Below are 12152 nucleotides of genomic sequence, written 5' to 3'. Positions count from 1 at the left end.
AGAAGTGGAGCTGTGGCTCAAGTGGTAGAGCGCTCGCCTTGAGCTGAAGAGCTGAGGGACAGTGCCCAGGCCCAGAGTTCAAGCCCCATGACCACCAACAACAACAAAAAAGAGTTTCTTGTGGGCCGGGCACCAGTGGCTCATGCCTTGTCATCCTAGCTACTCAGGAGGCTGAGATCTGAACGCTGTAGTTCAAGCCATTCAAGGAGCCACCAGATTGAGTGCAGCAAGAAACGCAGAGGCTCAGGGTCTGTCCACCTCTGCTGGGTCACAGCTCTGGACTGGGCGTGGCCAGGGCAGCCGCAGACCTCCCCGTGGGAATGGCAGTTTCAAGGAGATCCAGCCACCTGCCCAGGACAAGCAAGCCAAGCCCTGCCCACCACCCACCCACCTACCCACGCCCACCCCGCCTGAGCCTGGCAGGGCCCAGAGTTGGGGGGGTGGGTGGAGGTGGCTGACGGGGCTTAATAGACACATTGTCCCCCACCCGTGAGGGTCCCGCCCGGCCACTTCCTCACACGCCCTCCTGGGCTGCATGAGCTCATGTCTGAGGCTGCGGGACGGCCGGGGAGAGCCGGGGCCGCGGCTGCAGGGAGGCCCAGCACCCGGCGAGAAGCCCCGCGCGGGCTGAGTTGTGAAGCGGAACGTTGTAATGAGCGACGCCGGCTGGATTTATGGGGCTGCGCACGTGTGCCCGGCTTTCCTGCCAGGGCCTCCGCTTGGGAACAAAAACAAGTCCTGGCCCGGGAAATGGCGCGACTGGGTCTTAGCAAGAACCCCCCCCCCCCCGTAATTACTGGTAGGCTCCAGCCAGGAGAGACCAGCCGAGGGTCTGGTTGTCTGCTTGGGTCTAGCTGGCCTTGGATGGGAGTCCTGGGGTCCCCATCACGAGGACCCACGGGGTACAGACCTGGGATCATTAGCTCTGGGGCTCTGGGCAGAACACCACGCCGATCTCCATTTTCCTCATCTGTAATGTGGGATGGCAAGTTGGGGGAGGAAGGTGCTGCTGTGTGACCTAGGCAAGCCACACCAACCTCTCTGATCCAAATGCTTTTCTAGAAGCAGGGATCCAAGGTCTGTGGTGCACAGATGCCAGGAGGCTTTGGTAACATGCAGGTCCCTGAGCTCCTTTGTGCTCAAGGCCTAGTGCTCTACCACTTGGACTGCACCGCCCCTTCTAGCTTTTTCTTGATTAACTGGGAGATGAGAGTCAGGTGGACTTTCCTACCCCGGCTGGCTTTGAACCGCCATCTTCAGATCTCAGTCTCCCGAGTAGCTAGGATGACAGGCGTGAGCCACCGGCGCATCTCATGCAAGCACTTTCCTTCCTCCCCCCCCCCCCCCCCCCGCAATGCCCAGGAGTGCATGTAGATGCCCCGCGGGCCCCGTGGGTCAGGTCGGCTGTCTACCTGGCGGGCGGGTAGTAAGTCAGCGAGGACTTCCCGGAGGAGGTGGGAAGGATGGCAAGGTGCCAAGGCCCCCAGGGTGAGCGGGGCTGCAGAAGGCCAGACACAAATGGCCAGGGCAGGGGCAGCGTGGGGGGGGCGCAGGGTGAGGGTGGTGAGGGTCTTCTCCCTTCCCGGGCCTCCAGAGGCCTACCAGGTGGCGTTCCCAACGTCCATGGGCCTCAGTTTCCCCACCTGTGTAGTGGGAACATGAGACTATCTCGGGGCGTTTTGGGGGTGCTGCCCCCCAGTAAGACAATACTGGCTGGGGGTGTACAGCGACCTCAGGCAAACGCACTGCAAGACCCTCAAATCCAGCTCTGTACTCACCGTAGCAGCCACAGGGCCTTGGGTGCCTCTGGTTCTGGGGTCCTCAAGGTAGGAGACACAGACACAGACACACATAGACAGACACAGACATAGACAGACAGACAGACAGACAGACACACACACACACACACAGAGCGCCTAGGCCTCCGTGGGATCTAATGAGGACCTGCCGGGTTTCTGAGGCGCCAGGTCCCCGGCTCGCACCGTTTGACTGACAGCTCATTACCTGGCTGCCATTTTGGGGCGGCGGAATTTAATCCCCCCCAGATGGAAGCCAATCAATCCGCCCATCCGCCACAGCTGAGCTGACGGGAGCCCGGCTCTAATTTATTCTCTGCAGCTTCGGAAGCCGGGGCGTTTTCAAGGTAGACAAAGATCAGGTTTCCCAGGTGGCCCGGCGGGGGATGGCGCAGGCTCGGTGGCCTGAGCCAGGTGATGGCCGGGGCTGAGCAGAGGCTCAAGGCCCAGAGGGTTTGGCGGGCCTGGGGGTGGGGGTGGGGGGGGGGGTGTGCTGGGGGGGGGGAACCATCCGAGGGGCATCGGAATCAAAGCCACCTGTCCAGGGCTCTGGGTCAGTGCCGCGCCCATGTGTTCGAGACTGGGTTCCTGTGGCTGTGAGCAGCGCTGTGGTTTCTGGTCGTGAGTCCCCCCGCCCTCCCCCAGGCGCAGGTGCCAATCTGAGGCCTGTGACAGAGTCGGGGCTTCCTGGCCGGGGCTGGGCCCCGCGCCAGGGGGGGGACATGCCTGTGGACACCTCGTGTCACTGCAGTCCCAGTGGCCGCGGGCTGGGTCCCCAGCGGCTCAGTACCTTCTTCCCGGTGCTCCAAGGGCCTGGGGAAGGGGGGGAGGAGGCATTGGCAGCAGACCTGCCCATCTCAAGGGTGAAACGGGGCCAGAGAGGATCTCTCTAGAAGTTTCCAGCGATGTGCTGTGGGAGAGCGTGGAAGCTGCCTTCTGTTTGAGTCTGAGTCGTATTTATTAGCGCGTCTCTTAGCGACACTCCTCAGAGGTGGAGAGGGAGGGGAGGAGGGGAGGAGGAGGGAGAGGAGGAGGGGGAGGAAGAGGCAGCAGTGTTTCCAAGACGCTCATTGGCCAAGTGTGGCAGAGGCAGCACTGCAGGGCGGGCTGGGGGAGGGGGGTGTCAGGGACAGGCGCTGTTTGCACACCTCTGAGCCCCTGTCAGGAGCCCCTGGGATGTTATTTTGATATCAGGAGCCCCCCCCCCCCCAAGCAAACACAACAGGCCAGGCTAGAAAGAGAAGGAAAGTCCAAGCAAAGATGGCCTCACCCTCTGGCCATTCAGCGTTTCCCCCTCCACCCCAACCCCCCCCACACACCTTCAAAGCCCATCCCACCCCCCCTTGCTCAATGCCAGCACCCAAGATAACGCTGGTGGCGGTGCCAGCAGCAGATAATGCATATCATGGTTGCTAATGAAGACGTGAGCTAGGCCACCCGTGTGACCAGTGATGGACACCCAGAAGCCCCGCCCAGCCGGAGATCAACACATCCCGGTGGGGGCTGGGAAGGTGGCTCAGTGGTAGAGTGTTTGCCTCCCATGCATGAGGCCCTGGGTTCCATTCCACATAAGTAGAAAAAGCCGGGAGTGGCGCTGTGGCTCAAGTGGTAGAGCGCTCGCCTTGAGCTGAAGAGCTGAGGGGCAGCGCCCAGGCCCCGAGTTCAATCCCCACAACTGGCCAGAAGAAAAAGAAAAATGTTCAGGTGGATGCTGAGGGAGGGTCCAGATTGGGGTTGAGGGGGGCTGGGATGGGCAGAGCTGGTTGCAGTCACACAGACCTAGGTTCGAATCCCACCTCTACAGCGTCACCTCTTTAGCATCCTTTGCTAAGCCTTAAAATAGCGGCAGTGTGGCATCTCTGTGTGGGGTTGGCCGGACTTAGGGGGGAATCCGTGTCCCATCTCAGATGACATCTAAAGGATCACGGAGAAGCCTGGGAACCGGCGTGATGATTATTGTAGAAAGCGAGGCTGTTGGTAAGCAAGGCCGGGGGATCCGTCTGCCTGGGAACACCTCAGGATTGTGGGGTTCCACGGCCCCGGGGAAGCACTCCCGGCATCTAGCCAGTGGGATCTTGGGGGGAGCTCCTGCCAGCTCACCACGCTACTAATTACCATTTTTGTGTGTGAGCATTTTAAGAAGTTCCTGTGTGTGTGTGTGCGCGCGTGTGTATAAATACTGGGGCTTGAACTCGGGGTCTCAAGCTCCCTCATTTGGCTTTTTCCGCTTAAGGTTGGCACTCCACCACCTGAGCCACACTTCTACCTTCCTGATTTTTTGCTGGCTAACTGGAGATGAGACTCACAGGCTTTTCTTCCCAGGCTGGCTTCGAACCATGGTCCTCAGACCTTGGCCTCCTCCGTAGCTAGCTTCCAGCGTGAGCTACCAGTGCCCGTCTTTCGAGACTGCCCCGGTTTTCTCCCAAGTCACGAGCCCTTTCCTCCATTTAAACCCGAGGCTGCCGTCGGAGAGCGGTTTCTGGATCCGGGATTGAAGACCTGGCTGGGGTGGGTTGGTTTCGATCATGGAATTGCAGGCAGGTGGTTGGCTCTTTCTCCTGGGCTTCGTGGAAAGAATAAACCTCTTCAGGGCACCTCCCCGGGGACATGATGTTATTTAGGATTATTCCAAGTTTAGAAACATGGTAAATAGCGCGTGCAAATCCTGACACATGCAACGTATTCTTTTGTGGGCTGGCAGGGCAGGGACGCCCGCCTCTTCCGTAGAGCGACATCTAGTGGGCAGTCACGGAAGAGGACAACACATTTTCACCCCCTCTCTCCCTGTCTCTCCTCTCTCCCAGCTCCCCTCTCTTTTCCTCCCTCAGCCAAATTTCTAGTCAAGAAGTGGGAATACATAACATAGACCTGGCAAAGATACGGCTTAAAAAAAATTACTAGCCAGGCGTCCGTGACTCACACCTATAATCCTAGCTGCTCAGGAGGCTGAGATCGTGAGACTCTTATCTCCAATAAACCACTCAGAAGTGCACTGTGGCTGAAATGGTACAGTGCTCACCTTGAGCTGAAGAGCTGAGGGGCAGCGTCCAGGCCCAGAGTTCAGGCCCCAGTATTGGAGATGAGGAGATCTGGAAAAGGCCCATTCTGCTGCAGGCTGGTCGTTTGCCCTTGGCTAGGAAAAGCCGTCCCCTAAAGTGTCCCTGCTCTGTGGTGTCCAGTCTGTGATGTCCATGCTCTGCGGTGCGTGTCCACGCGCTGTGGTGTCGACGTGCTGCAGTGGGCATCCACGCTCTGTGAAGGTGTCCACACTCTGATGGTATCTACATGCTCTGGTGGTGTCCACGCTCTGGTGGTGTCCACGCTCTGGTGGTGTCCACACTCTGGTGGTGTCCACGCTCTGGTGGTATCCACACTCTGGTGGTGTCCACGCTCTGTGGTGTCCACACTCTGGTGGTGTCCACGCTCTGGTGGTGTCCACGCGCTGTGGGTGTGTCCACACTCTGGTGGTGTCCACGCTCTGGTGGTGTCCACGCTCTGGTGGTGTCCACGCTCTGGTGGTGTCCACGCTCTGTGGGTGTCCACGCTCTGGTGGTGTCCACGCTCTGGTGGTGTCCACGCTCTGGTGGTGTCCACGCGCTGTGGGTGTCCACGCTCTGGTGGTGTCCACGCTCTGGTGGTGTCCACGCTCTGGTGGTGTCCACACTCTGGTGGTGTCCACACTCTGGTGGTGTCCACACTCTGGTGGTGTCCACGCGCTGTGGGTGTCCACACTCTGGTGGTGTCCACACTCTGGTGGTGTCCACACTCTGGTGGTGTCCACGCGCTGTGGGTGTCCACACTCTGGTGGTGTCCACGCTCTGGTGGTGTCCACGCTCTGGTGGTGTCCACGCGCTGTGGGTGTCCACGCGCTGTGGGTGTCCACGCTCTGGTGGTGTCCACGCTCTGGTGGTGTCCACGCTCTGGTGGTGTCCACGCTCTGGTGGTGTCCACGCGCTGTGGGTGTCCACGCGCTGTGGGTGTCCACGCTCTGGTGGTGTCCACACTCTGGTGGTGTCCACGCTCTGGTGGTGTCCACGTGCTGTGGTGTCCACACTCTGGTGGTGTCCACGCTCTGGTGGTGTCCACGCTCTGTGGGTGTGTCCACGCTCTGGTGGTGTCCACGCTCTGGTGGTGTCCACGCTCTGGTGGTGTCCACGCTCTGTGGGTGTGTCCACACTCTGGTGGTGTCCACGCTCTGGTGGTGTCCACGCTCTGTGGGTGGGCTGCTCCTCCTTCTCTAGGAGCATTTTTCTTCTTAGAGTTGGAGGAAGGCTTCTGGGCACTTTGGGCAGGTGAGATGTAGACAGCATGCAGCAAAATGTATGCAGGCTTTGCAGGCCAGGCTTCGCTGCTGGTCTGGCTAGGATCTCTCTGAACTGGTAAGCCCGGTCCCTGGCAGCGCGCGGTGCACGTGAGCCGGTGGCACAGACCGAGGACCTTGCTGAGGGCGGCCTGCCCTTAGGACCTCCTGGGGGGGGCCCTCCCCCGTGGACCCTGTCCTGTGGGATCCCCGGCCCACACCGGGCATGGGGTGCCTGCCACCCTTCCCAGCCCAGCCTCAGGCTGCACTGTGAGGTGGGGGTCCCCACCCCGGGTGCAGCTGCCACCGTGGGTATGGGCTGCCTACCCCCCCTCCCCACGGGGGTCAAGGGCAAACGGACTCGGGGGCACACACTCAACACATGCCAGTCGTTAACAACAGTTTTGACGTTTTACTAAACCAGTTCACACAAATTCCAGATTGCAAATGTGAGGAAGGATAACACGTGTTTGTTGTGCCTTTAAAAACTTTTTTTTTCCCCATTTTTTTCAAATCGTTAAGACAAAAAAGTCAACAGGAAATCAGGTCTGTTGCAAACTTCATGATTTTTGTTTCTGAGGGGGCGGGGGGTGGGGAGGGAAAAAAAAAACAAAACAACAACCTAGGTAAAAAAGATCGCCACGGGAGTGCGGAAGCACCACAACACGTCGCCGAGGGGAGGGCTTCGGGCGGGGACTGCCGAGGCCCGGCCCCCGCGCTGCTCTGCGCCAGCCAGGGCTCATTAAAACCAAACTAGAAGAACCTCCTAGGTCACACTAAAGTCAGACACGGTCTGCACAGTGCTCACAACAGCAATGCCAACTATCAGTGCTAACGTAAAAACATTTCAGAGGGGCGAAAACAAGTAAAACTGGAAACCAAAACCTTAATTTTCCTAGATGAGCAAAACTGAAAAGGAAAGGGGGGCCCACCGAAGCGGGGTGCCGAGGGCGGCTCTTCTCCTCTGGCCAGGGCTGGGGGGGGCGGCTCCGGCTAGTTGGCATCCAGCTTGGCCATCTCCTGCACGTAGATGCCTATGCTCTCGCTGTCGAAGAGCACGAAGTACACGGTTTTGATGGAGGAGGACATGGTGGCCACGAAGTAGCTGGAGATGGCCTTCAGGATGAGCTGGGCAGCCGTCTGCTTCGGGAATCCGTTCCTGCAAGGGAGGACACGGTGGTGGGGGCCCGTCCCGCCGGCGGGGCACCCCCGGGGGAGCCGGGCCCCCCCCCCCGCCTCGGGCTGGGTGAAAGCGCCGCGTGCTTTGCGGGCTCGTGGCCACGTGGAGCCGGGCATGCGCTGTGCCGGGCAGGGGAGCAGGCGGCCAGCCCCCCCTACCGCTCCCCAAGGAAGCACACGGGGTTTGGGGAAGGGAACCGGGGCAGCCGGAGCTCCACGCTGCTCTTCCCCACCAGCCCTGCCCGGCGCGGCCTGGAAGCCCGCGCGTGTCCCCCTGAGGAGAGCTGGGGGACAGACACTCGCCTCCCCCCAAAACTGGCACAGAGGCCCTCAGGACCCCCCCCCCCACGGCAGACCAGGGCGCCCCTGTGGTGCGGGGAAGAACTCGGGGGCCAAGTGGCCTCTCCATCTCGGGGATGTCAGCAAAGTCTCCATGCCGATCGTTCTGGAATCTACTTAGGGGCTCCACGTGCGACCATTTTTAGAGGGTGGCATGGGGTGGAAGCCCCGATCGCCCCTCTTCCCAGTCCATGGCGGCCAGGACAGCGGCTGGGCGCTTCCTCGTTCGTGGCAGACGGAAGCTGCCAGTCTGCTTGTGCCTGTGCCCCTTCCCGAGCGTGTGGGGGCCCCTCCTCCCTCCCGCCAGGCCGGGAGGCCGGCCCAGGGTAAGGGGATGTCCCTCACAGCACGCCTGGCCCTGCTGTGCACCCAGGGGCTCACCCAGCCGGTGCCGCCCCGGACAGCGCCCCTCGCTTTGGACAAACATGGCTTCCACGACAGTGGCATCGGAAACGTCTGCGTGCGTGAGCACGGCATTCGCGTTTGTTCTGAGATGCCCATTCCCAGCCGGCGGGGGCCAGCACCGCGGCCCCGCGAGGACCGCAGAGCTCGCTGCTACTCAGGAAGCTGAGAGCTGAGGATCCTGGTTCAAAGCCAGGTCTGGGCAGTAAAATCCATGAGCCTCTTATCTCCAGTGAGCCAGCAAAAAGCCGGAAGTGGAGCTGTGACGCAGGCCGTAGAGCGTAAACGCTCAGGAGGGCCGGCGGCTGGCAGGGAGCGGCGGCTCTTGCTCGCACAGCACCGGCCTTGGTGTTCCGCCCGCCGTTGGGTGGACGTGAATCTGGGTTTGCATCCGGGAAAAGCTCTTGTTGACAAAGCGGTTTCTGTCCTAGGATGCCACTCGGCAGAGGGACGAGGCCACTCCGGACCTCAGAGGCTGCCAGGAAAGAATGGCCCAGCGACCGCTTTCCCGGGGTTTCCAGGCGGGGCTCCCCGGCACAGCCGAGGTGCTGCCGGCTCTGCACGCCCAGCTCCGCCCGCCCTGCGAACATGGCCCCGGCAGGCCAGTCCCAGCTGCCCGGGGAACACGGCTGGCCCAGCAGAGTGCCTCAGCTGCGCACTTCCTGCACCACACGGGAGCCCCGCGCGAGCCTGTGTCCGTGCGCAGGGGACAGGCCCAGGCCCGGAGCAGGGTCTTCGGCCGGAGGCCGGGTGGTCTCTAATGGCCGCATGGCCACCATGGCTGCACTGTCGCCATCACAACACCGCCTAGCAATGCTGGCACCTGCAGAGCCGGCAGCCAGTGCGTGTGATGGCAGGACGGGCTCCTGGGCTGGCGGCCTGGACGGAGCTAGCCACCCTCTGGCCTGTCCTTCTGGAGCAGGGGCGCCCCCACACACTGCGCCGGGACCCCGATCTCCTGATGTGCCCTCTGGGCTCCCATGGGCTCCTGCGAGAATACACGCGCTGTCTGAAGCCCTCCACACTCGGCTTGCTCTGTGATGTTGACGGCCCACGAAGACACTTGACCCCGCGCGGTACGCAGAGATCTGGGTTCACGAGGGCTGCACCTCCAGCTCTGCAGGCACAGGCCGGGGAGGGAGCTGGGGCCGGAGGGACGGGAGGCAGGAAAGGGGTGCGCTGTGTGTGTGGGGGTCGGGTGAGCTGAGGGATGTGGCGTGGATGCTTCTGCCAGGGCCTCTGAGTGGCCAACCACGAGGATCCAGAGCCGAAAGCAATGGTGCCCAGGAGGCGGACACCTGCGGAGGGGTGAGGGGCGTCCTCCTCGGCGCCTGACCGGTCCCGCGCCTCCCGACAGAGAGTAACTGGCTGGCCTTGTGCGCCCTCTTCTCCGCAGGTGGGGTGGGCGTGCAGAGGGGGTCAGGGCTCCCTGCACACCCGCACACGCGTGCGGGCGGCCATCCTGGGGCCTGACCGCGTACGCGGGGAGCACAGGACCGCAGGTTCGAGTCTGGCTCTGCCCGGCAGACGCCGTGCGACCTCGGGTGTGCTATTAACCCTTCCGGGTTTCGCTTCTTCGTCTCTGAGCGTCTGCCAGGCGCTGGCCTCTCAGGGTGGCTGGGAAGGTGCAGGTGAGCACCCCCGAATGGTAGCTTGCAACCCAGCGGAGCGGCTTGCATTCCATGCTCATAAATCTACGGGAAGTTTAATCAAAGATTCTCCCCCAAATGGGCCGTTCCTGCCGTGCTGCCCCTAATGCTAACCAGAGCCAAGGGAGCGGGGGGGGGGGGGGGGGGGGTGCATACACAGGGCGGCCGTGATGGCCAGGCTGCACAGCGGGGGTCCCCACGCCCCCGCCAGGGCTGAGGCTGCCCGGGCCCGGGACAGCGGCCGCAGCCTGTCACCACGTTTGTGTGGACTGTACACCAGGGATGCGAGATGCCGCGAACAAGCCGCTCTCGGCCCCCTCGCAGCCTGTGGTTTACTAGCGGCTCTGGAGCAGCCTGAGAGAGGGCGACGCACAGCTGTGCGCGCAGCTGCAGGGCGGGCGGTCTGCCGGGCAGATGTGGCCCGGAGCCCCGCACATGTGCTGCCTCTGGCGTTCGGCCCTCTTAAAAAAGCTTTCGATTGATGAGTTTCAAAAATAAACTTTTTGCTCCATGAAAAATATAAATAAGTGTGTAATAACAGATGCTCTTTTTTTTTTTTTTAATGGGAATTACTTTTAGGCTTCAATTAAAAAAAATTTCCCAATAGCCGTATGAAAGAGCGTGAAATTATGACCCCCAATAAAGGCTACTACTGCCCCGCTCTTCGGAAGCGCCTTTCATCCAAGCAGATCAAAGTGCATTCGAGGCACTAATTAATAATGAACGGAGCCTCGGAGCCCTCTGGGAGAGGCCAGGAACAGAGAGGCTGAGTTTGCTTCCTAAATACCACAGTGCTGGGCACACAGGAGGGGGACTGGCGAGCGGCTCGCTCTGCAAGCCCTGGCACCCGCACCCCACGGCCCAGCCCAGGGCCACCTTGTGCGGGACACGGCTCCTCTCCTCAGAGCTGTCTCCACAGGAGTGAACGAGCGCAGTAGGAACAGCAGGAGCTCAGGTGTCCATCCCCGCTCCCCGGGTGCTGCGGGCTTTGGGGTGCAGGGCTGAGGGTGGGCGGCAGACACGTTTGCTTATCCTCCGCTGTGTCTCTGCCCGCTGCACTTGTTAAAGGTCCTTCGATCGAGAGGTCCCAGGCCAGAGCTCCAGAGCAGAGCAGAGCCTTGGGGACCTCGCTCACAGAACTGCAGAACCAGAGAGGGGAGGCCCAGCCCCAGCGCCCCTTGCTGGAGGGGCTGGGGAGCTGGAGTGTCTCGCTGTGGGTCCGTGGATGGCGAGGTCAGCTGGTACGTCACTGGTGATGGACTGCCCCCCCGGGGGGAGGAACAGGACTCTTGTCCTTGATGGTGAGGAGCCAGACAGTCCCGACCCGCACTGCCTGCGGTGAAGACGTGTCCCAGGGTGGCGGGCTGCCCGGTGGCTCCGCCCTGTCCCGTCCTGGTAGAGCCGCGCTGCCCTCGACGCAGCCCAGGACATGGCCGGGGAGTGGACGGCCGCACCAGTGTCCCCCCGAGCCTACGCTTACTTACATGCCGTCTGTCAGTGGCACGGACCCCAGGCCACCCGGTGGCATCTGGGGGCGCATGCGCAGCTGCTGAGGGACCCCTGCTCCAGAGAAAGCCCTCAGGGGTGGGGGGCGTGAGGAGGCGAGTGTACTGTTCTGAACACCCTGGTGAGGCAGTTCCGGTCCTGTCTAGCTCATGCCATTTCCACCCGGACCCTCACAGCTCCTGCGGGTCACGAGATCACCCGTGGGTCACGAGGTCACCCACAGCCCTGGGCGGGAGATGGAGAGGACGAGGTATGCGGCCCAGGGCCTCGCTGCGGTCTCAGGACAGCCGTGTGTCACACGCTCCCGGGCTTGCTCTGGGACGGCCCTGTGTGCTTCCATTCCCTGCCCTTCAGAGCTGTCCCCCCGTGGGACGGGTCTGCCGTCCCCCTCCGTGCGACACTTGCTGCTGCAGCTGGTTTTGCGTGGCCTGCAGCCTGCAGCTCGCCCTCTCCTGATACCGGTCCTCATCAGCCCCTCCCCGGCCCAGGTGCACCGGCCCCACAGCCAACGTGGGCCGTGGACCACGCGAGCCCTACCTGCCACTGCCGATGGATGGAAACGCGATGGACTTGAGCTTCTTGTCGTCGGCCAGGGCCAAGCAGTTCTTCACCGTCTTCTCCAGGAGTTCTTCGCACTTGTCTGCGCCCCACACCGGGCTGTTGCAGTGGATCACAAACTTGGCGGGCAGGCCGTGGCCGGCACTCATGGCAGCTGGAGCAGACAAGGCAGAAGCCCGTCACCGGAAGCCAAAGCCAGGCCATGCCCGAGGGGACCTGGAGGCCCTGACCAGAGTCACCTCACCTTGGGGGACAGCCAGCCACCACTCCCTGGGGGACAGCTAGGTGTGGACGCGTGTTTACCAGGAGTCCTGGCCAATTCTGGGGAGCCCTCTCTCCCCAAAGGCAGGGCCTCCACCTCTAACTGGACTGTCGCTTGGGTGCCCCTAGCTGTGATGCACATCACCTCTCCTGACAAAAACG

General features: G+C 61.9%; 1 protein-coding gene across 4 annotated transcripts in view; it reads right to left on the bottom strand.

Moving 5' to 3' along the window:
• Positions 1 to 6493: 6493 nt before the first annotated feature.
• LOC122100912 (core histone macro-H2A.1) overlaps positions 6494 to 12152 on the bottom strand; it is a 51615-nt gene continuing 45956 nt past the window's right edge. For all 4 annotated transcript variants that reach the window (XM_042671309.1, XM_042671310.1, XM_042671307.1 and 1 more), the window contains exons 8-9: positions 11709 to 11883; positions 6494 to 7255 (exon numbers count right to left, since the gene is read on the bottom strand). In XM_042671309.1, the coding sequence (XP_042527243.1) occupies positions 7090 to 7255; positions 11709 to 11883 (341 nt within the window). In that variant the 3' untranslated portion in view covers positions 6494 to 7089. The remainder of the gene's footprint in view (positions 7256 to 11708; positions 11884 to 12152) is intronic.

Source organism: Dipodomys spectabilis, unplaced genomic scaffold, assembly GCF_019054845.1.
Source record: "Dipodomys spectabilis isolate Male_0828 unplaced genomic scaffold, ASM1905484v1 ptg000611l, whole genome shotgun sequence".
Lineage (NCBI taxonomy): Eukaryota > Metazoa > Chordata > Mammalia > Rodentia > Heteromyidae > Dipodomys > Dipodomys spectabilis.
Note: the sequence above shows the minus strand (reverse complement) of the source record. Positions and strands in the feature narration are given on the sequence as shown.